Source organism: Corvus hawaiiensis, chromosome 2 (assembly GCF_020740725.1).
Source record: "Corvus hawaiiensis isolate bCorHaw1 chromosome 2, bCorHaw1.pri.cur, whole genome shotgun sequence".
Classification (NCBI taxonomy): Eukaryota; Metazoa; Chordata; class Aves; order Passeriformes; family Corvidae; genus Corvus; species Corvus hawaiiensis.
Window position 1 is genome coordinate 38,197,505 of NC_063214.1, and position 22,474 is coordinate 38,219,978.

At 49.7% G+C, this 22,474-nt stretch overlaps 2 protein-coding genes across 4 annotated transcripts in view; one reads left to right on the top strand and one right to left on the bottom strand.

Annotated features, from left to right (window-relative positions):
• The first annotated feature begins 2,944 nt into the window (after window positions 1-2,944).
• FAM181B (family with sequence similarity 181 member B) lies at window positions 2,945-5,347 on the top strand. Its single transcript, XM_048294495.1, has one exon. It carries the CDS (start codon window positions 3,117-3,119, stop codon window positions 4,509-4,511), a length of 1,395 nt encoding a protein of 464 aa, XP_048150452.1. The 5' UTR covers window positions 2,945-3,116; the 3' UTR covers window positions 4,512-5,347.
• Window positions 5,348-15,653: 10,306 nt separating this feature from the next.
• ME3 (malic enzyme 3) overlaps window positions 15,654-22,474 on the bottom strand; it is a 119,862-nt gene continuing 113,041 nt past the window's right edge. For 2 of the 3 annotated variants that reach the window (XM_048294490.1, XM_048294491.1), the window contains exons 8-14: window positions 21,083-21,180; window positions 19,787-19,900; window positions 19,011-19,116; window positions 18,310-18,452; window positions 17,273-17,446; window positions 16,746-16,844; window positions 15,654-15,931 (exon numbers count right to left, since the gene is read on the bottom strand). In XM_048294490.1, the coding sequence (XP_048150447.1) occupies window positions 15,770-15,931; window positions 16,746-16,844; window positions 17,273-17,446; window positions 18,310-18,452; window positions 19,011-19,116; window positions 19,787-19,900; window positions 21,083-21,180 (896 nt within the window). In that variant the 3' untranslated portion in view covers window positions 15,654-15,769. Of the gene's footprint in view, window positions 15,932-16,745; window positions 16,845-17,236; window positions 17,447-18,309; window positions 18,453-19,010; window positions 19,117-19,786; window positions 19,901-21,082; window positions 21,181-22,474 lie in introns of those variants that run through there. The other variant, XM_048294492.1, reaches the window with a different exon arrangement.

Consider the following 22,474-nt stretch of genomic DNA (forward strand, 5'->3'; position numbering starts at 1 on the left):
AGGGACATCTTCAATGAGACCAGCTTGCTCAAAGCCTCATCTAACCTGGCCTTGAACAGTTCCAGGGATGGGGAATCAACCACCTCTCCAGGTAGTTTGTGCCAGTGTTTCACCACTCTCATCATAAAACATTTCTTCCTTATATCAGCCCAAATCTACTTCCTTTTAGTGATGAGGCGCAGCACGTGAGATGTTTCCTTCAGGCTGAATCCCAGGGGGATCCTGCCCCTGCGTGGCAGAGGATTTACCCTGGGGTTGGACACTGAGATGGGTGGCCCCATGAACATCAGGAGGGTACACAGAGCTTCTGCAACTGGCTCCAGTGAGGAGCTGCTCCACAAAGTGCTGGCACTGTGATGTGGCCCTCGACCGTGCAAGGCTTCCTTTCTCGAGGAAACTGCTCTCTCCTTTCTGTCCAGCTTGGTCTGCAAGGATAACAAATTGTTCTTCTTATGAAGGGCATGATTGTGTGGGCATGAGCTCGATCTATGGCCAGAGCGAAGCATTAGTGATCAGGGCATGCCCTTACTCCATCTGATTCTCAGGGTGACTGTGCCCTGGTTCTCTAAAAGCCAAGCTTGATGCCAAGGGCATGGCTCTCAGAAGCCTTGGTTTAACCCCCAGAGCTGGTTGAGATGCTGCTCCCTATAACAAGCAAGAAAATGAACAAAACCAGATAAATTTCCTACACAAAAGGGGCAAGAAAATAGCAGTAGCACCCCTGGAGCCTCTTAGCGAGCACCGAGTGCTCTCCTGTGGAATGAAGGTTTGGGGTGGTGGAAGGAATTCTGCAGCCACTTCACTCACCTCAGCCTGTTGGGGGTAAAGTGGAGGGAAAAGGACATCTGGTTCAAAATTTTGCCTAGAGTTGGGGCTATTTTGTGGGTCTAATCCCAGCATTTCCTGGACATTAGACCCTGCTAGTGAGATGAGGTGGATAGCTGGGCCTAGGAGTCATCACGAGTGGGCTGAGCATCAGCATCCTGGAAGAGCACAGGCAGAAGACAAGCAGGCTCATACAGCTGCTGGAAAAGAGAGATGTTTTGCAGGAATAACCAAACTGCTATTTCCTTGAAGAAAAATTAAGTTTCTTTACAAGTTGTTGACATGTGGCTTAGCAAATTTCCCTCCAGGCATTGCCCAACTTGGGGTAATCAGCTCTGCCTGAGAGAACACGGAGAATAAGCATGTTTAATGCAATTATGAAGGCTTTCTAAATCTCCAGATCTGGTTGAGAATATGTAAATTCGGCTGCTTAGCACAACTGAATGCAAACTTTCCTTTGCATGCCTGACAATTGTTTTAATACTCTCCAAGTTTTAGGAGGTAATAAAGTCTCCCACTAAACCGTAGCTGAGCTCTCAAAGCTGTTTAATTGAATGAATTCAGCCTTACAGAAGAGAAGCTGGGCCTTTCAGCTCCTTTTTATCTGAGCCACCGGATATTTAGCCACTCTGCATATAATACCACCCAGACTCATTAACAAACCCTTTAGACAGGCTACAGAATATTGCTGCTATGATGCTGAAGCAGATACTAATTTGAGGACAACTTCGTTGCCGCTCTGTTTGAATAATTTCATGTTGCTCACATAAGAAACAGTCCCGGACTGTCTGCACATTCCATGAAGGATAGTGACCCCCGTTTTCGGGACCCATGTGCAGTTTGAAGTGGCCTCATAGGGTATGCAAAACTATCTAGTGGAGCACACAGGGGATATATATGTTGTTCTTTACATTTCCCCATCAATAAGGGAGCTTGGAGCAGGCTGCGAAGCTTGACAGGGCTTGACAGGGCCTGAGGGTAACAGCTCAGGTCGCTAATCCCTGTCAGTTGTATTTGAGCTAAGTAGTTTAAATCCACCTTCTACGTAGACATACTCATTCTGACACGCAGAGAAATATAAACTTCCCATAGCCCTCTGCCTACCAGGGTTTTTTTGCTTCAATTACACAGTTGCACTCAGAGCAAGTCCCCAAATAAGAGACTGGGCTCCAGCTGAGCAAGTTTTGCAAAGGAGACCCGGTCCAGATGTGCTGCCACCAGAGCAAAGGCTGTGCCTGGGACTGTGAGGTTCTGCCTGCCGCTGGGACCCTGCTGAGACCTGCTCAGGTGCTGATGAGAGATCAAGAAAATCAGCATTCTTGTTTTGCAGAGGATATTGAGCCTTATTTTCCTCTCATGAAATATGTGCTTTCTCCGCTTTTCTCCTTGCAATACTTGCTTTGCATTCAACAAGTGTTTCAAACCACAGTGAGGTGAATTTGGCTGGTTTTTCCATTCTACCACTATTTACAGTCCTAGGAGCTTGTCTCGCTTTGCTTCTGCAGAGTTTTGCTTTCTGTTTTTTCCTTCCAATACAAAACTGCTGCATTTCTAGTGAATTGATGCAGACCATGAAAACCCACCTTATTTCATCCCAAATCAGATATGGATCTTCATTCAAATTTGGACCTATAAAACCCCTGAACATAAGTAACCCATCTGGAGCTGGGTTAAGGGTTGTTCTGCATCAACGTAAGACCTTTCTGAAGGCAAATTAAAATTCCTTTTCCCCATAAAAAAGACAAGACAGTTCCTTCAGGAGCTGTTACCAGTACTTTAAGTAGCTACTTCACTAATTTTTCTACCTTCCATATGGAAGATTTATACTGCTGCTTCAGTAAATCCATGCAACACCATAGGCAAGGTGGTCTAGTGGAAGGTGTCCCTGGCCACTGTAGGGGAGCTGGAATAGATGATCTTTAAAGTCCTTTCCAACCCAAACCATTCCAGGATTCTGTGACTTTAACTCAGTGCACCCCAGTCATTTGAAATCTCTACTGGATCACAGCTCTGGATTTTCTTAGGACATGACTAGACAGAGAATATGCTGTGTAATGTGCATAGCAATGAGCTTGGAAAAAAGCACCCTTTACAAATCAGTTTAAGTGTGTGTATCCTGGCGGCTGTCAGAGCAAGAGCATGTCCCCGTGCCCTTGCACCCAGAGCCGTGCAAGCGCCGGGGCTGGCCCCAGACAGAGGAATATGTTTTCTGCCAGCTGAGCAACTGCAGGAGGAGGGGACAAGACTGATGGGGTCTGGAGGATGCTGTGCACCTGCTCCGGGACGACTGTATGTGTTTGGTATGGGGATGCCTGTCCACCTGTCCCGGGGCGCGTGTGCACACCTGTCCCGCGGGGCTGCGTATCTGTCCCAGGGGTGTGCGTCCAAGTCCCGGGAGCGATGCTCGTCCCGTCCCGCCGCTGCCCATGTTCCCGCCTGGGTCGGTGGGTGGGTGGGTGCAGCCAGCCCGGCCCCCGGGCTCCCGGCAGGGAGGCGGGGAGGGTCGGGGCAAGCCCCGCTCTGATCCCTCCTCCTCCTCCTTCCCCGCCCGCCGCCTTTTCCCCGCTGCCGCCGCCGCTGCCGCCGCCCGCGCGGCGCATCCCAGCAGAGCCCCTCGGAACGCGGGGCGGCGGCGTTCGCCGCCGGCCATGGCCGTGCCCGCCGCGCTGCTCAGCCCCCACCACCTCCTCTCCTTCTGCTTCCCCGCCGCCGGCGGGCTCCTGGGCTATGCTGACCTGGAGAAGGGCTACGAGGGCGGCGGCGGTGACGCAGGGGACTTTAGAGAAGCCACCCGGGACCTGCTGAGCTTCATCGACTCGGCTTCCAGCAACATCAAGCTGGCGCTGGACCGGCCGGTGAAGTCCCGGCGGAAGGTGAACCATAGGAAGTACCTGCAGAAGCAGATCAAGCGCTGCACCGGCATCATCGCCGCCGCCGCCGCCCCGCCGCCCGCGCCGCCGCCGCCGCCCGCCGCCTGCCCCGCCCGGCCCCCGCCGCGCCGGGAGCCCGCGCAGGCGGCCGGCAGCAGCCTCCAGAGCAAGAGCCTGGCCGCCCTCTTCGGCTCCCTGCAGCGGGGCCGGGGCGCGGCGGGCGGCGCCGAGGCGAAGGCGGGCGGCGGGGAGAAGGCGGCGGGCGGCCCGCGGAAGGTGCCGCTGCGGGACCGCAACCTGCCGCCCTCCTTCTTCACGGAGCCGGCGCTGCCCGGCCCCGCCGCCCGCGGGCCGCCCGCCAAGGAGCCGGAGAAGGGCGGCGGGGGCGGGGCCGCGGAGGCGACCGAATTCTTCGAGCTGCTGTGCCCCGAGTACGGCGCGCTGCTGCCCGAGCACGCCGCCCCGACCGACGCCTTCGGCGGCCGCCTGCCCGCCGAGCTGGGGCTGGAGCACGGGCTGTACGAGCTGCCGCTGCCCGCCGGCCCGCACCCGCTGCTGGGCGGGCTGCTGTACCCCGAGCCGCCCTGGAGCCCGGCCGCGCCCTGCAGCCCGCCCAGGAAGGCGCCGGCCGAGCCGCTGCGCCCGCTCTATCCCGGCGGCGCGGAGCCCGTGCCCGCCGGCGGCGGCAGCGAGGAGCCCGGCGGGCACATGCCAGCGGGCTTCGCCCCCTTCTTCCCCGAGTGCCCGCTACCCCCGCCGCAGCCGCCCTACGACTATGGCGGCGGGTACCACCGCGGGGGCTACCCCGGGCTGTAGGGCGGCCGGGGCTCGGGGTCCGCCGGGACTGCGAGGCGGGCAGCGGAGCCCGGAGCCCCCCGCCGGGGCGGGCGAACGCTGGGGCGGCGCGGAGGCCGCACGGGGCTCCACACACCCCGCTGCATGTGAGAGCCCCGCACCCGAAACCGCGACCACGGCCCCCGCAGGATTCACCCTTGTGCACTGCCAGTCTCCTCCTCCTGCGGTTTGGGCGACGCTGCAAATAAAATGTGAAACTTTGGGTTTCTTCAGGTGTTTTTGTAGCGGCCGGTGCCCCCCTTTCATCCTCCTTCCTCTGGGGCCAGGGCTTGGCTGGCGGTAGGCAGACGCGTTGCTGTACCTGTAGGCGACGTGGGAACAGGGGCTGCGTTCCTCAGAGGCCGCGGGGACCAGTCGTCAATGATTTCAGTCTAAATCTAAAGCTCATGTCAACACTTGAGGTGCGTTTAACATTTTTCCCAGGCTCACGTTTGTCACAAGTGCTGGCAGGTGTTCAGCTGAGGACACAAAGGCAAGAAAGTGAAGCAAAATTAAAAATGCTGCTACCAAAACTCAGTGTCCTGAAATTTTAACAACAGCTTGCAGGATCTTGCAAACGGCAATTTACAGCGATTCGTAAGTTAATTGATGGTGTACGTTCGGGACAAAAATGTACTGTAGCCACTGCGGCCATGTGATTCCTACAGACTGTTGGATTTCTTCCAGGAATGTGTCAAAGCTCAGAAAGCAATGCGGCTCTGTCTCATTGTGTACAGGAGATTATTTGATAATCACTTAAGTTATGTAAAAGAGTTTATGATAGGTCCTATAAAAATAAAGGTACACAATAGATCCGAGATCTGTGGTTGTTACTGCTGTTGAGACGCGGCGTCTAGGGGGCTTTCACTGTGCCTCCATCCTCTGACATGGTTTCTTGGCAGGAGTTAAGATGGGCAGCGGGTTTTTTCTTTTCTAAATCTTTTGAAATGCTGTATTTTATCCACAGCGACCCGTGCTTGTTTTGCCTTCATTTGTACCGTCTGTTTCTGTAACTTAGTGGAAAGAAAGGAGCGATAATATGCTACAAAGTCAAGGGATGAAAATTGTTACAGTTATAAAAACAGATCAAAATACTCGGAGGTTTCCTATTGAGATGCAAGTTTTCAAAGGCAATCCCGCAGTCTGGCTCCCTGCCAGCCCCAAGTGAATTGTTTGTTTTTGAAACGGGATCCACATACGGATCAGCTGGGGGTTTTACCCTCGGTTGCGACAAATCCTTCTGCCTTCTGTCTTTTAAAAGATAATGTGAGAGGTAAACCAATTTTTTTTCATTCTTCAACTCAGATTTAACTTTTCAGAGATTTGGGGTCAGCATGCTGGGAACTGTGTAGAGGTGAAGCAAAATCTTTTGGAAATAAAATGAGATAATTTGTTTTGGCAAATTTTAATTTTACTTTTAAAAGCAAGAGCTATAGCTGCTGCTGCCTCTTTCCTCCCCAAAAGCCACCCAAGGTCTCCACAAGCTGTATGGAAAGGAACCACGATGGATGAATGTCTGCAACACTCCAGCATCTGACAGCTGAGTGCTGTTGAGGAAATGCATTTTTCAAGAGCAATTTTGCAGCAGTTTATACAGTAGAGCGTGTATGAGGCTCAATGGGCAGCCTGTCCAGCCAAGGTAGCTACAAATTAGGTTAATCCTGCCCTGGTGCTGGTTTTGATGATGGGACAATGTCCTGCTCTGTAAGCTCTGTCCTGCCTTCTTCACTTTGGCAAACGTCCCAGTTTGCATTTGTGAGCTGCATGCTGCTAGCTCCCAGCAGAGCTTGTGTCTAACTGCATCTGAGACTACCTGGGCAAGACCAGCTGGGTCTTCAGATGGAGATGCATTGTATTATTTTTTTGTTTGTTTAGCTTCTACTTCAAGCATGTGAATTCGCAGCATGTCTTGGCAGCTGCTCAGAATATTTCAGTTTGACAATGCTGTGCTAATAATCTCAGTGCCCACTTTTCTCACCTGAGCTGTGCACCTGAGATTTGTGCTTTCAGCAGGCCAGGCAAATGATGGGGAGCTGATAACGCAGGGGTCTCTGCCAAGGAACAAACCCACCTTTTTAAGGATTTATTTATCTCATAAGCTCAGTAGGCAAATGTGCATTAACTGGCGATCTAATCCTGAAGACCTTATAGCCTATCCTGTCAGCTGTCTCACAGGTGTCAGTGAGATTTGCTCAGAAAACGTCAGAAGGAGGTTTTCAGGAATTGATTCTGGGATAGACATTGCAAACCTGAGTGGTCTGATTGCCCACTGACCTCACCTTCTTATTCCAAGTAGCCATGAAGGGCCACAAATCTGACCTGCTGGTGGTTTTTGCTCATTTGGTGCTCTACTGCCTTGCAGATGGTGTCCTGTGGTGCTCAGAAGCTAAGCATCATTTGCCTTCTTGGGTTAGACCTTGTCTAAAACCAGTGGGAAAAGCAGCTCTGTGGGTGCCAGCAGGGCTGGGCTGGTCCAAGGCTGGGGTGGCAGCCCATTCCCAATGCTGCCAGGTTGGGAGGGCTTGCAAGAAGTTGGGGGCAGGTTCCAGGAATCATCCTGACTGAGCAGCAGCTGCAGATGTCTCTTCAGCATAGCCTCTATCCTACAATAGTTCCTTAAGGGGGATGTTCAGATTACAGGAGCTTGCACTGAAAGAAAAAAAAGAGATCTAGAAATCAGTGTTCTTCGAAGTATGGCTACACTGCTGCCAGAGGATGTATTCGTATTTGAGGAGTACCTGGCATGGGAAGTCTGATAAGCCTGGAAAGGAGCTAACAACAGCTTTTCCCACAACACAGACCAAACAGAGGACTTCTGTGTAACTCCTGAGGAGTGCTGGAGAACCTCTCCACACTGTGGAGGCAGTGAGGGCACCCGAGCAGCCCAGGGGTTGCCATCTAGTGAGGCTGCATCTTTGATCTCCTTTGTGCATGTGTGGGCTCTTTTTGTTGGGTTGTTTCCCCCAGCTTGAATAGCGCAGGCACTGAAAACATCACCTAACAGTCTCACTCAGAAACACCCTTGGGATATTGTTTTCTCCTCTGAAACACTGAAGATCATAATCTTAACCATCTGCAAGAATAAAAGCTTTTCTAATTGAGCAAGATATTTTGGTTTTTTTGATGCACTTTTATAAGGAGTCTGTCCCTAAGGACTAAAGCTGATTCTTTTTAGCTTTTCTGTCTTAAAAGAAGTGTGTCCCTTTGAAAGGAAATGGGTTCTGTTTGGTTGGATCGAGGTCAGACTACCAAACTATTTCATTTTACAAAGCCTGCACTGAGTTCCTCAGAAACACTAAACTCCATTCTGTTGCTGGTGTATTTTACACATACTGCCTAATGTTACTGGAGATTTTGATGGGAAAGCATACACGTGTTAATAATTTTTCATATACAGTCAAAGATGATAACGGGGGATGACGAGAACCCTTGCTTCTCATTTTAAATGAAGGAATCTTAACCTTTCCTTAATGGTGGCTTACTGACAAATAAGTAAGGGTTCACCATGAATAATTACTACTGTGCCTCGGTATTTTGTGACTTAAATGGTCTGGGTCTATTCCAACGCCACTTTCAGAAAGCAGAAAGATTGCTTTTTTTGAAGTGTTTTGAAACAGTCTCATTAACTATTTCATGGCCTGATCTTGGGAAAGCTCTAGTACAGCCTGGCCATCGATGATGAGTCATCTTCATTGAGCTTACATAGTTGATCAAACAGCGTTAGTGAAAAAGATACATCAGTTTATTGTAAACTCTTTTTGTTTTCTGACTTTTTAAATAAACTGCTTTTGGCAACAGTGCAAAAACTGAAGGTCATTCTGCAACAGGAGGAAAAAGGTGGTGGAGCAATTCTGTAGAGACATCCGAGAAATTCAGATGAGAATGTGAGAGCTCAAGCTTACAGACCTGACTATATGAAGTGAGAGATGGAAATGCTTTTAGGATAGCTTTGTATCAGCCAAAGAGGCTGGTGAACACTTGCTTAAAATCCAGTAGTATTTGTAACACATCTACATAAACAACTAAAAATAGTGTATTATAATGAATGCCCTCTCCCCAGTTCTGTGTGGGTGAAGATTGGCAGGGGACTGCTGAAAGGTGATGCTGTGAAAGATGAAGATGTTTTAAAATAATTTTCAATACCTCACTGTAACCCTGATTATCCCCTCCCTCACTGGCAGAGAACTACTTCACCAGCCTGCAGGTTTTCAGCCTTTTATGCTTTTTGGACCCCCTCCATATGAAATGTAAATGTACTGTCAAAGCCTTATTTTTTAGGGTTGTTATGGTTGTAGTCCACAGACCTATGGTTGTCCAGAGATCACAGACTCAATGTCACTTCATTGCTGTCAGTGGAAAGTATTTTTAATTGCTTGAATTGGCCAGTGTGGGATTTGAGGAATAGGCAGCATTTCCCAAATGATCCGTCATCTCTCCTTCTTTGAAATGGGGGAATCACATCTCATTTATACAATCTGTATCACCCTCCCAGAGGCAGCTAAAACTGCAGGATTTACCCTGTGCTCCCTCCAGGTATTCCCCACCAATGTTTGGCATATAAGAAAAGGTAGACTGGTCTGTACTGAGGGAGGGAGGAGAGGATTCAGGATTTGTAGTAAAGGGTTCTGGTGCTCCTGTTAGTGCATGTTTTGTGTATTAGGATGTCTCCTGGTGGGCATTTTAGACTGCTTCAGCCTTAGCAGCTAATTGTAATTCAGTCTGTGGGCTCTGCTGAACAAATTCTGGCAAATCCTGCTGTGCCAGATCAAGAGGTGACTGTCTCCATTTTCTACGCGGTCTCTTTGCTGTAGGTGCCATCCCTTAGTTATATGCTGAAGGGAACTGTACCTGTGCCTCCTTCACTACAACCTGTAATCAGTGCCCAAGTGCATCTTCAGAGAGGGTTTGGAGTGAAGTGGGGGCTGTTTGGCTTAGCCCAAGAATGGCTGGAAGTCAGCTCAGCCGTTTCAGCCACAGCTAAGTGAAGCAAATCTGCTGTCAGACTGGGAGCGAGTTAAACCTGAGAGACTGGGTGACAAATCACTTTGCTGGTAGCTGTAGATGGGGAATACAGACTGCTCTCTCTTGGAGAAGCTGGGCATAATTGTTACTAATTTTATTTTTGTTCAGCTTCATAAAAGATAGAGGCCCACTGCTTCAACCCTGTGTACCTCCACAATGGTGAAAGCTCAGTGAATGACTTTTAATTTGATGTTGCCACAATACTCTTCAAACAGAAGAATCCTGCCTGAGAAGCTGCTGCACCAAGGATGGTGGCACAGGAGAGGTGGTGGCCTGGATTTTTTTCCTTTATTCTTAATTGCAGAATGTGATACAGGCTCTTCTGTACCACAGGGTAAAGGAGAAATTTATAGGGACTGATCCCCATGACTGATTTCAATGATGTAGCAGACATGACCCTTTCTGTCTTCCAAACCTCATAGTGAGGAGCTTGAGCTTGTGCTGAGTGTGCTCAGGACTCTGCTCTGGGTTCAGGCGGACACAACACTCCAAGGTGGCATTGAGAGCTGTTCTGGACCCCCCCTTAGCATGACATTCTTATTTCCTTCTCTTCCCACCTCTCTTTGATGTGCTCAGGTCCCAAGTTAGCCAGAATGTTTATTTGGGTATTAAGGCTGAGCACCCTGAAACATGATGGAGGTTCATAGCCAGTCTGTGAGATCTCTGGACATCTCAGTGATTTTCCAGACCAATCTGCAGGAGTTACAGATTAAAATAACATTTAGTGCTCTGACTGCTGACTGTATGAATACAGCCTGGGTGACTATGAGTTGGCCTGGACTCTGGCAGATCTCGTTTAAATAATACCAGCCAGTGTTACAGTTCTGTGATCAAATCCCCTCCCATTCCAGCAATCTCTTCCCTGTCAGTGGTTTGTCCTGGAGTAAACAGCCCTGTTATTCTCAAGATACAGAAAGCAGAGATCAGAGGGGTAAAATTGGGTATGAAGTTTAAATGAAGAGAAATTCCATCCTTCTACCACCATTTTTCATCATGTGTGGGTAACTAATAAGGAATTTTTTGCATAGTAACGCCTCACAGTAGAACTGGGCTTCAAAGAACAGCTATAATTGCTTCTATGCACTCCAATAATTGCATATAAATCAATTACCAGCATTTTAGGTATTTGAACAGCTCGCTCTATGAAGAAAAAACCTTTCTTTCCTGTTTAATAGCCAGACCTTTAGCTTCTTTGTTTACCCACATATCTGGGACAAATGATTCAAACTCAGTCATTAATTAGTGATTTTATCAAGATTTTCCTTTCAGGATGGAAAGGTCAGCACACCCTTGAAGTGCCAGCAAAACAAATGTCTCCCATTTGCACATGAAGTCAGGGCTTGGGAGGAAGAAGCCTCAGAACATGACTTAAAGGGTAGAGGCTTAATTTGGGGTGGCTGCTTGTAAGAACATGCCTGGTGTGCCTAATACAAATGTGATGTCCAGACATCCTGACTTTCTTCCAGAAGTCTGTGGTTAATACTTTTTTATGGCTTAGATGACCCTTCACGCCTAGAGCCAGCTGACAGAACACCAGGCACAGGGGCTGAAGTAAAAAGTCAGGCCAGAGGAGGATGGCCCTGACTTCAATATAATTTATTTTTATTGTATTGTCCAGAGCCCCTCGGGTTGTCAGAGCCACACGCTGGTTTCTGGATGCTCCTGGAGATGAGCCAGTGCTACAGCCTGTGGCAACTCCAAGCAATGTGCTGTCTTGGCCAATGGATGGGCCCTGCCAGGGAAGGAAGAATGAATTTTACTACAGGACAAATGCTACCTGGCTAATCCAGATCGATTGGAATTATAAATAAGATAAAATTTTGGTTAATAAGAGGAGAGACATGAGTGATGAGGCAAAGAGAAATGAAGGGTTTTTTTCCTGGCAGAGGTAATTCAGATATCAGGCAATTGCCAGGCTTAGCATCATGTTTGGATGACAAATTAATCCCTTCTGAGCTTGAAATAGGTATTAATATTGCCACATTATTACATCTCTTGACACATTTTTCTTGTGTTTATGCTACTTTTATCACTGGTTTCAAATCACCTCATTTTTTAAAGGAAGGACAAAAGAATAATTTAAGAATAGAGAATTTTCCTGCTGCTGAGAGAATAACTGGGAGCAAAGAAATCCCAAACGAGTTGCTAGAAATATCCTTGCTTTAAATTAGAAAACAAAACACAGACAGTAGCTAAAGTCCCACAATATTCAACTCGAGTTTTTCCTACACCAATTTAGTCTCTTTTACTAGCTGATGTTCCTTGTAGGGCCGGCGCCCAGCAACTCCAGTTCCAGTAAGTATTCCCTCTGCGGGAGATTTTTCTTGTACGAAACTGGACAAGAAAAGAATTTTCACTGCCACTGCTCAAGTCCCTGGCGAAATTTGAGGTACGGCCGACAGAACCTTCTCCGCTGGGAAAAGCCGCGCATCGAAGTCCTCTACAGTCCCCAAGTGGTTCCCTTCGGCTCCTACACGGTGCGCACACAGGGCGCGGCCTGTGGCCGGGAAGTCGCAGGGCGGGCACAGCCTCGCTGCCAGGAGAGGCTCCCGCCCCCCTTGCTGCGCTCCCGGGCCCCCTTCCCTTCCGCCCCGGCGCCGCAGGGAGCGTGGGCTGGCTTCGGCAGCTTCTTCGCCTGCGGGGCAAGCGAAAGCACAGCCCGTGTTTTACATGGAGGGGCAAAGGAGATCCTCACCCTTTGGAGAAGCCAGTGACAAGTGACTTTGCTGTGACGAGTCGCTGCCCGCGGCAGCGTGTGCCTGCTCCCGCACAGGTCTGTGCAGGGTGACAGGGTGACAAGGCAGCAGTGCCCCTGAGGGACCGAGCGTGCAGGCTGTCCCACGGCGGGCTTTGGCTCTCCATGGCTGGCTGCTGTGGGAAGGAATGATGGGGAAGAGCCCCTGGCTCCAGCTGGCCCCCTGCAGCCCAGGGGCCGTGGGCTAAAACTGCCCCACAGCTGCTGGCCATGGATACCAGGTGGAAGGGGGCTGTGCTGCCTGCCCCGGGGGCCGAGGGCAGGCAGAGGCAGGAAGGGTGACAGCTCAAGTGGCAGTGCTGCCTCGCGTCCCCGTGTGGGGCACCCGGGTGAGGAGACAGCTGGGAAGAAGAAAGGAAGCCCTGTAGGAACTGAGACACGAGAGCAAAGCTGTGGAAATCTCGATGGAGGCCGGAGAGGAGCTGCTGTCCTGAAAGTCTCTCCCCAGTACCAAGGAGTCGACGCTGCCCTCTAGCAGCCGACCGGCTGTGAGCAGAGGAGGGCACAGTGAGTGTTTCCTGCGGTGAAACCACACGGCCTCGTAAACAACAGAATTGCTTCCAGATGGAGAGTTTTGCAAGGTATTTGTTTGCAGGAGCTGGAAAAGGAAGATGGATTGAAGATGAACAATCTCACACTCCATGCCACAGGTTTTTCGATAGAATGAAACCAATGTGTGCACTATCACAGTAAAATAGTTGCCTGAATGACCTCTCCTATTTGCAAGGAAGCCCAGGTGGAGCCTCCATCCTGCTCCAAGCAGCTTTTTGTTTTGGTTCAGCAGGCTCTCTTCTTCTTGAGCTGCGCACTGCCCTGCCTCTGTAGCCTGGTATCATTCCCTGTTTGTTCTCTTGGCCAAGGACAGAGAGGTCTTGGGGCTTTTGGGAAAAGATAAGGCTCTTTTTTTTGAGGAAAACCCATCTTTGTGGCAGGCAGAAGAGGAGCACCAATGGCAGAACCACTTCCCACACAAGATCACTTTCTGTCTTGCACTGTCACCCAACAAGAATTTCCCTAAGGAGCCTACCCCAGCATTTTGGACCACACATTGGTGTATCACGGAAGTGGCAGGAGAAGATGCCCACTCTGGGTGCTTGTTTCGTGAACCCCCAGGATTGACCCCTCTGTCCTGAGGGGAACACCTGCACCTGAGCAGCCCAGGTGTCAGTCCCCAGCTGAGCAGCACAGCTCAGGGCTAATGTCTGTGCCAGGCACTGTCCCCCAGCAGCTGTGCCCTCTGCTGCACAGCGTGTGACCTGGTGGGGAGCACAAACTGAGGAGAGGACTCCTCCAGCTGTGTGTCTGCAGACTGCTGCCAGCATGGGAAAGCAGCTCCTGCAGGACACCAGGGGGGCAGCAAGGGACAGAGCCTGGAGGGAGAAGTCTGTCTCAGAAGGACCACTGGTTGGAAAGGAGCTGGAGGGAGACCTTTTCCAAGGACTAGGTTCTGTTGTCTTCTTGTTTCCAGGACTGGGCTCTATGTAGCACCTGAAAGAGCTGCTAGGAAAGGGCCTTTTCAGACTCCCAAGGGGCAGGTGGAAGGAAAAGAAGGGAGCAGCAAGGATGGAGGAAGAACCTAAGAGAACAAGTAATATGAGTGCTGGCTTCTGGAGATGCCTGGTGTGTGCAGGTTTTGCTTTACCTATCAATCTGCCTTTCATTTCAGCCCAGAGATTTTCTTACTTTTACCCTCTGGTTCTCTTTCCCTGCCACTGCCAGGAGTGAGCGAGCTTTTTTACAGTTGTTAACCAAACAGAGATGGTAACAGCGGTCTGGGCTGAGCTCATGGTATGGGGAGAGGCCACAGGCTCTGGGGATCACTCCACGTGTGTCTCAGCTTGTTCAACATCCTGGGCTGTTCCTGCATTCCAATGAGAAATGGCTCAGACACTTACAGGAAGAAGGGTCCAGGTATGGAAAGCACCTTCAGACTTCCCTCCCAGAAGCCATTTGCTTCTGCAGAGAAACTGTGGGGTGAAGGTAACCATGTCCCTGGAGTATCACTGCCTCTAAAGAGCAAGCAGGGGCTGCTGGCTCTGTCTGTCCTCATCCCTCCAAGGCATAACAGATATCAGGCAAGTCCAGAGGATAAAAGGAGGCTCCTGCTGTGGCAAGAGCATGGCTTGTTTGGTCCTTTTTTTGGAGTCACCATTTGTCTGGTCAAGATGAGTTGGACCAGAACTAGTATTCTGAAGAAAAAACTGTGCTTCTGCAAGTCTGATTTCTAGAATAGTGGCAGAATTATGACTTTCAAGCCATCTGTCCTAAAGCGTTTTGTCTTTGGCTTCATAGGTGGAGGCGTAAAGCCTTGTTGGCTGTGTTTGAAGAGGAAGACTGTCAGGTGACTTGTCATGAGACCCCTGTGCACTCCCTGATGCTCCCAGGCTGTTCAGGAAAATGTCTTCTCTTCTGAGCTTCACCTAGAAAAGACATTCCCTCTTTTTTTTTTTTTCCTTTTTTTTTTTCATTCTTTCCAAACACTTGGGATGTCAAGCCCAGAACCTTAACACACAGAAAGGTGAAGCCTTTACCTAAGCAATGGGGAGGTGCATGGGAAGGAGAAGAAGGAAGAAACTAAAAGTTGTATAGACACCTTTCTGAAATAAAGAAAAAGGAATTTCTGCCCTGCTACCTCCCTTCTCAAAAGCAGAGTTCTTTCCAGAAACCATGAAAAAGGCAAGGAAGCCTCAGTTTCAAAGTCTCTTGCCCAGGAAATGAGTATTTGTTAGTGTCTCTCCCTGAACCTGAAATGTATGTGGTTTTGGGGGTGTCCTGCTCTCCAGCTCAGCTGTCCCCCATGTGTCCCTTCACTCTTGTTCCCTTGAAGGGCCACCTGAATTGAGGAGGGGAGGGGGTCTGTTGTCCCCATGGGGTTGAGGGAGGTTTTGGGGTTTGTTTCCATGGGGTGTGGCAGATGCCAGTGCCAGGCTGTGTGACCCATGCACCAGTTGAGACTCCCCAAACATCAGGGACTTTGGAAGCAGAAAAGAGCAGTGCTTCCCAAGTGTGCAGCCCTCCCAGGGCAATGCACACACTTCCCATTACATCCAGAGAGCCACAGGCAAAGTGTGGCTGTCATGTGTGAGGGATGGCCACGTAGATTCGAGCTTCCTATGGGCACTCCCAGTAGCAATGGGATTCTGTGCTTCTCAGGTGGCCCAGGTAGCTTATCCCAGGGCAGCTGAGAGCAGGCAGTATGTTAAGCAATCAACAATCAGCAGTGCTGACTGACTGGGATGGGCTGCAGCCAGTCTGTCTCTCTCACTGGAGTACCCACTGCCCACCCTGAACTCCATTTTATTCCCTACTGACATGCTCCCCCAGACAAAAATCAGTGGCAAGTAAAAAACGACTTGGATTCATTTACTTTTATCATTCTGCAAGCCTGGAGTTGCATTATATCAGCAATGACATGGGCCACAGGAACTGATGGCAAAAAGGAGAGAACAGTTCTCACAGAACATTATATATTTTGTGTTTGCATGGCTGTGGGGGGCCACCTGTAATCGTCAAGAACAAACGAATCGTAGTCAGGGCTGTACATGAGCTGTTTCACAAAGGTTTCCTTGTCTGCTGGCTCGGGGTACCAAGAAGCGAGGCCGTGCTTGTAGGCCCAGTCAACAATCTGCAAAAAGATAAGCAAAATGAGCTGCTGAAACAATGCTGGCATGTCATGAAGTTGAAACCAACTGCAGTTTGGCCCCGTCTGTGTTTTCTCTCTTCCCTCCTCTCAGAGTTGTGCAGTTTTTGCTTTCTTCTCTTTGTGAGTCAGCTGCACTTCACCCTCAGTTGGGTGAGGAAATGCAAGCTGCCTGCAACCAGTGGCTGGTAAGAAATGCAGACCCCTGCCCTGGCAGAATGGTCGGGGTGTGCAGGTGAAGAAGGAGAGCAGCCCTTTGGCCAGCTCTGCTCACACCCATGGGTGCCTCGGCTACACTCTGCATCCATCAGTAGCTCTGAGCAGGCCGAGGAGATCCTCAGTGGGTGTCTCTGAATTACAGATCTGATATATACAGGGCAGTAAACCCATAATTAGACAAGCCCAGATCTGGAATAGTATTTATGTACTTAGGTCCTTACTAAATACAGGAGGAAAGGTTCCAAAATAGCAATTTGGAAGCGAAAATCTTTTGGCAACTTGAGTCATGTTTGAATTTGACTCTAAACCTCATTTTTTGAAGTCCTGAGGACTCACAGCTTCAAGCAATAAAGCAGAGCTTTGTGAGCTGTGAAGCACCCCGAGTCAGAATGTATTTTTCACATTTGGGTTTTAATGATGGAAGAAATCAAAGCAGCAATTATGGCCGGAAGAATTCCTGAGAATGGTTGCTTTAGACTTAAGAATAAATTGAATTAAAAAAACACAAAGGAAAAAGGATGCCAGGGCAATTCCTGTCCTCCCTACCATGAAAAGTGGAAATAAGAGTGGAAATACTCACTTTCACAGCAATTTTGAGAGACACTTCTCTGATGCTGTCCAAAGGGGGATAGAGTCTTCCTTCTGCAAGATTCTGCTCGGTCACCTCAGCAGCAATAACCTAGAAACAAGAGAATGGTAGTTTTTAGGGATGGTCTCAAGTACATACCACATTCCCTAGCATTACATGGTAAGTGGCTGAAACCACAGCAGCACTGGGGCTGGGACTAGTCCTGAGTGGGAACTCGTGACCTGTTCAAACACATGTGTACACATTTCATTACAGACTTCAGACTGGAGCCGGAGTGGGGAACTGCTGTGTCAGGGCAGCAGTTGTGGAGGAGAACCCTGTCATGGCTCCTGCACCTCTGTAGGTGTAATGGAAGTGTGAGCTTTCCCCGAGCCAGGAGAAGGCTGCAGCTTTTTGCTGAGGCTGAGCCATTTCCCCTCCACGCATTGTCCTGAGTCAGGTTCTTTAAAACATCTGAAGTAGATACATGTGCCTCTTATCACCTTTTTTACAATATCAGTTAAATGTCAGTTGGAAACCTCTGCTGTGATGAGGAAGATTTCATCAGAGATGTGCCGGACTCCGCAGGCAATGACTCCCAGTGCCACTCCTGGGAAGACATAGGCGTTGTTTCCTTGGCCGGGGAAGAAGGTCTGTCCGTTGGGTAGGGTTACTTTTGGGAATGGACTCCCACTTGCAAATATTCCCCGGCCCTGATCAAAGAGAGAAAGAAGCATTCAGATTCAGAAGAGAAGACTTAGATTTCTGCTGCTCATCATGATCTGTGCTCAGGGTTGCCAAATCTCAGTCAGCAGAGGCATCTCCGCCAGAGCCACCTCCAGCTGACACTTTGGGAGGACCCACCCCCCAGAGCCATGATCAGGGCCGTAGAAAGGGCCACTGAGCACTATGTGTGTGTGTACTGCAAGTGCTCTGATCTTGCTGAGGAGTCTTCCTACCTCTCTATCAACCATTTATGGAGTGTGAAGAGACACTGATGTGAGATAAAGGTCTGGGGCTGTGTGATTGCTCTGGCCATAGGCAGGTGGTGGGGACGGCAAAGGAAAGAGTGAGACAAGGGCTCCTTTCTCATGCCAAGTCAATCCACATGATTGTAATTCTTCAGTGACATTGGGTCTAAGATGGGTGATGAAATAGTTACATAAACAACTAGGTTGGCAAAACACAGGAGACAGAAACTGGGGAGGATGGGACATCTCAGACAGCTGTGAGTGAAAGAGGCAAGCACTTTCTTTAGAGGATCACCAAGTAATTCAGTCTGGTAGGGACACAAATTCTTGCTCACAGCAGGGTCAGCTATGAAATCGGACCAGGCTGATCAGGGCTTTACCCAGTCTCATCTTGAAAACTTGCAAGGACAGAGACTACATGAGCAATCTTGGCCTCGCCCCCTGCTCCACCTCCTGACCCTCCTCACAGCGTGAAAGTCTGTCTTGACGACCCCCTCGAATGTGTCTTACTGTAACTTATGCAGGCTGTCAGCTGTTTGGCCAGCCCCATGGTGGTGTCCTGGGTACAGCCACGGCCCTGTGCACCCCGGGCTGAGCTGCGGTACCTGGGTGAGGCGGTAGCACTGCTCCGCTGTGCACTCCGCTTTGCTCGTGGGGTTGCTCAGGGCGAACACGATGGGCCTCTCATTGAAGGCTGCCATGTCCTTCAGCAGCTTCTCAGTGAAAGCGCCTGCGACAGCTGCGACACCTGCAACAGCAACAGCAGTGAGGTGGTGCTTTCCCACTGTCTGACTTCAGTGCATCGGGCTGGTCCCTCTGGGATTGGGATATGAACTGTGGGAGGGAATGGGCTTCATCTCTGGAGATGCAGGTGGCAATGTTACTTTCTCATCTGACGGTGAGATTAAAAGCCTGTCTCAAAATAAAGCCCTCTGCTCCTCCAGGCAGAGTGGACACCAGTGTTTTGGCCAGTCTGACTCCCAAAGACCTGCCTGAGGTGCCTGTTGTCATTCTTGTCCTGCCCAGCCTGGTGGGGCAACGTTTGTTGCTTGAGAGTCCCAGATCCTGCCTCCCCCAGCACCTCCCTCTACAGCCCTGTCTGGAAGGGCTCCTACAGCTCCAAAAGTGAGGAAGCCTGTGCCCCATGGTTAACGTGAAAAGGATATGGAGAACTCAACTGACAAAATGAGGATGAAAAAAGCTCATTTTGTTTTGACTAGGAGAACAAAAGGAGACTCTGGAAGAAAGACACAAACTCTCCTAAGAACTGAATTGACAGGAAAAGGTTATATTAAGTGAACTCCACCTATAACTGCTGTAGGCTTCACTTTCTGCACAACTTCTTCCAGTGTGTCCACACTGGGGTGGTCCTGGGCAAACATTTCTTTCTCGTGGTTCAGGTGGCTCCTGCCCTGTGAGAAAAAGGGAGGAGTCAAACTTTGGTCTGTTGGCAAAAGGTGGACACATAACATAGTAACTCATCTTCAGTTCATTTCATCTCTCAGCCCTCTACCTAAAGCAGATTCCACATAGCAGGACCTCAGCATCAGCCAGTCAGGCATCGAGCTGCTGGTGTAATGTCACACTGGGCCGGCCTCTGCTCCTCTCACCCACTGAAGTACATTGACTGTGTGGAGGAAGGACCTGGCTGCCATTCACTTGTACATAAAGCACAAGTCTCCTCAAGTCTGAGGAGAGACAAGGGCAGAGGCCCTGGGGACACAGGGAGTGCAGAATGGAGCTGAGCGAGGTTGGGTCACTGAGCAGGGCACAATGTTGCTGTGATAATGCCCCATATGATGTGCAAGACTTCCAGCACTGCTTGAGGCCATGACCAGCAGGGTACCCTTCCACTTTAGAGGCCCAGCCCAAAGCGTTGCCTTTAGGGCAGCCAGTGCTGCTGGCACATTCTTGTCACCATGAGACCTAGTCTTCTGAAAGCAGGAGCAGCAATGCTGACACCAATAAAACTGCAGTCTTTACTTAGGGCTGAGCAGGGGTCCAAGGTATCTGCCTGCTCTGGCCTCTCTAGCTGGCAGTGGATGGCAGGGGAGTAGGGTTCAGCTCTGGAGACAAATTCACCTTCACAATCAGTCCTTTGGAGTCCACCATCCAAATTTTTTTGATGGCATCCTCTCGTGAAACTCCTTCCTTTTCCATGGCCATGAGGATGAGATGAGCTATTCCCATTGCAGCCTGGAACACAGAATGTAACTGCTTCATTGGGATATCATTATCTTTTGGGGGAAGGTTTTAAATGAGATGTGGGTTGGGTCATACCCCAGCACTGCACAAAGCAGGGAGACTGTCTGCTCCAAGGTTGTACAGTGCCAAGGCTGATTTTAGCATTGTAGGTGCTGCCATAAATAAAAACCCTCACAATTATTCAGCAGAGCAGGTTGCAGGTCAGGCTGAAGAAGCAGAGGTGGTACCTTGACAAGCAGGGGCTGTCTCCATAATTTAAACCAGCTGCTGCAGGGGAGGAAAAGAGGCAGACACTTAAAAAATGCTGGTGGCAATGCCAGTACAGAGGAACTCAAAGCCAAGCGGGACTGCTGCATCTGAAACATGGCCACGGGGAAAATCTTCTCCCATTCCTGCCTGGGAAAGCAGCCCTGGACATGCTGTGTGTTTGTGGTCCTACAGCTGTGCCTGGCCCTCCTGCCCAGATGGGGACTAACAAGGCAGGAGGGGCTCTGTGCCAGAGATGGTGACCAGCACAGATGTGTCTGCCAGCAGGTGGAGAGAGAGTGAGAGCAATCTTTGTCTCAGTGAGGGATAGACAAATAGTAACAGATCTTCCCAAAGTCTCACAGGTGGGTGAGAACTGAGACAGGTCCTGGACCAACACCTTTAGTCCACAGACCAGGCTTTGGAGGCTTCTTCTTCCTGCTCTCTCTTTGAGCAAAGCACCATACAGGTGACCTGGCTTCTGCCATGGGGCACTGACTCCAGAAAGCAAGGTTGTGTTCTTACAGTTTTCTGAGTCCTTTAGACTCTGCTGCTAAAGAAGTTCTGGTTTACCCTAGACACCAACCCTGAGAACTCAAACCAGCCTCCTTAATATTCCTGCAGCACCCTGCCTCATAAGAGACTTCCCTAAAGGTACTTAAAACCCCACTGACACATGGGCATCCTTGTAGTATCCACAAAGTCTGCCCAGGACTCGTGGGCCAAGAGGTCACTGAAAGACTGTTGGTAACTTCCACACAGCAGCAAGATCCACCTGTGGGGCCCAATCCTGCCCAGTGACAAGGAACCTGCTTCTGTGCTTCATCCTCATGAAGCCAAGCCTTGCAGGAAGTTTCACAGTTGACTTTTCTCTCGCTAAATTTGAAGATGGAGCTTATTAAGGTACAAACTCAGGAACATTCCTACCTCTCCAGCTCCCTGGAAAACAAACTTCTGGTCAGAGAGCTTGTTCTCTGTGATCCTTAAGGCTGCAAAGATGCCAGCAACTGCCACAGACGCTGTGCCTAAAAGAGAGAAACACCATGAGATGGACATCCTGGCGAATGCATTATCTACCCTGCAGATATACTGTCAGAAACCTTGTAGGAACCATTCTCTTAGATTCTGTCACTGAAGGATCAGAGTGCCTTCCCTATGCTGAACTATTAACATTCAAATTCTCCTGCAAGGCTGGAGAACACAAATATTCCTCCATGTAGAGTCAAAGGGACATTGAATTCTAGAAGCTAGAAGAAGTTAATACCTAAACAATACCTAACAATACCTAAACTCACAAGGGTTTAAGATGCAGGTGACTTCTCTAAGGTCATATAAGACCTCTGTAGCAGAGCAATGGTCTGACCTTGGGTGCCCTTGTTACAAAATACTCTGGGATCACAGAATTACCATCCTCTTCTCCTATTTACCTTCACAGCCCAGCATCACCATTTTTAAACTCCCCCAACACCCTGATACCCTGACTCACAGCCATCACACCTTTCTGCTAAACATTAAGGAGTCACTGGGAACAGGAATCGGTCCCAGATTAGTGAGAAACAATGCAGTAAATGGAACAGAGTCGTGATGTTGCAGCCACTGTGATATCTACAGCTTTCCATCCATTAAGGGGGGAAAATGTCCAGACCGAATAACCTGCCTCTACCCCACATAACTCACACATAAATCACATGCAGCATTCATCTAATGTCCTGTCCCAGGTGGAGGAATATGGTGGAAATAAATTAAATAAGGCACAAGCTAATAAGGATTCAGGCACTGGCAGTATCTCAGCTCACCTGGGCAAGCTGGATGCAAGTGTTAAAGGGGTCCTGGGAGTGAGGGAGGAAGTTTGATCACAGAATATGTTAAGTTGGAAGGGACCCATAAAGATCATAAAGTCCATTAGTTTTATTCCTTAGCATTTGAAAGAATATCAGTTTGGATATGCCCCAGTTTTGATCTGTTCCCAGCTCTAATGCTGGTCTCTCCATTCTCACCTTTAGAAGCTTTGTGAGAAATCAGGGAGTCCACAAGTCACGAGTCTTGTGGGGGTGGACATGCCTGGGGCAGACAATGACAACTTTTAGGCTAATACACCTGATTTCACCAAATTCCAGCATTTCCTATTTTCTTGCCCGTGTAATCAGCCAGTGCACCAGGGTTTCAAGTACCCAGTGCTTCAGTGAGGTCCCCTGCAGGGTCCTTAGGGCCTGCGGTGCTGCAAGGCATCAGGAACAGCCAGGCTGAGAAACAGCAGCTCCTGAGCAGACATGACCACGAGCAGTGACACCAGCAGATGGAGCTGCCTCATCTCGCAAG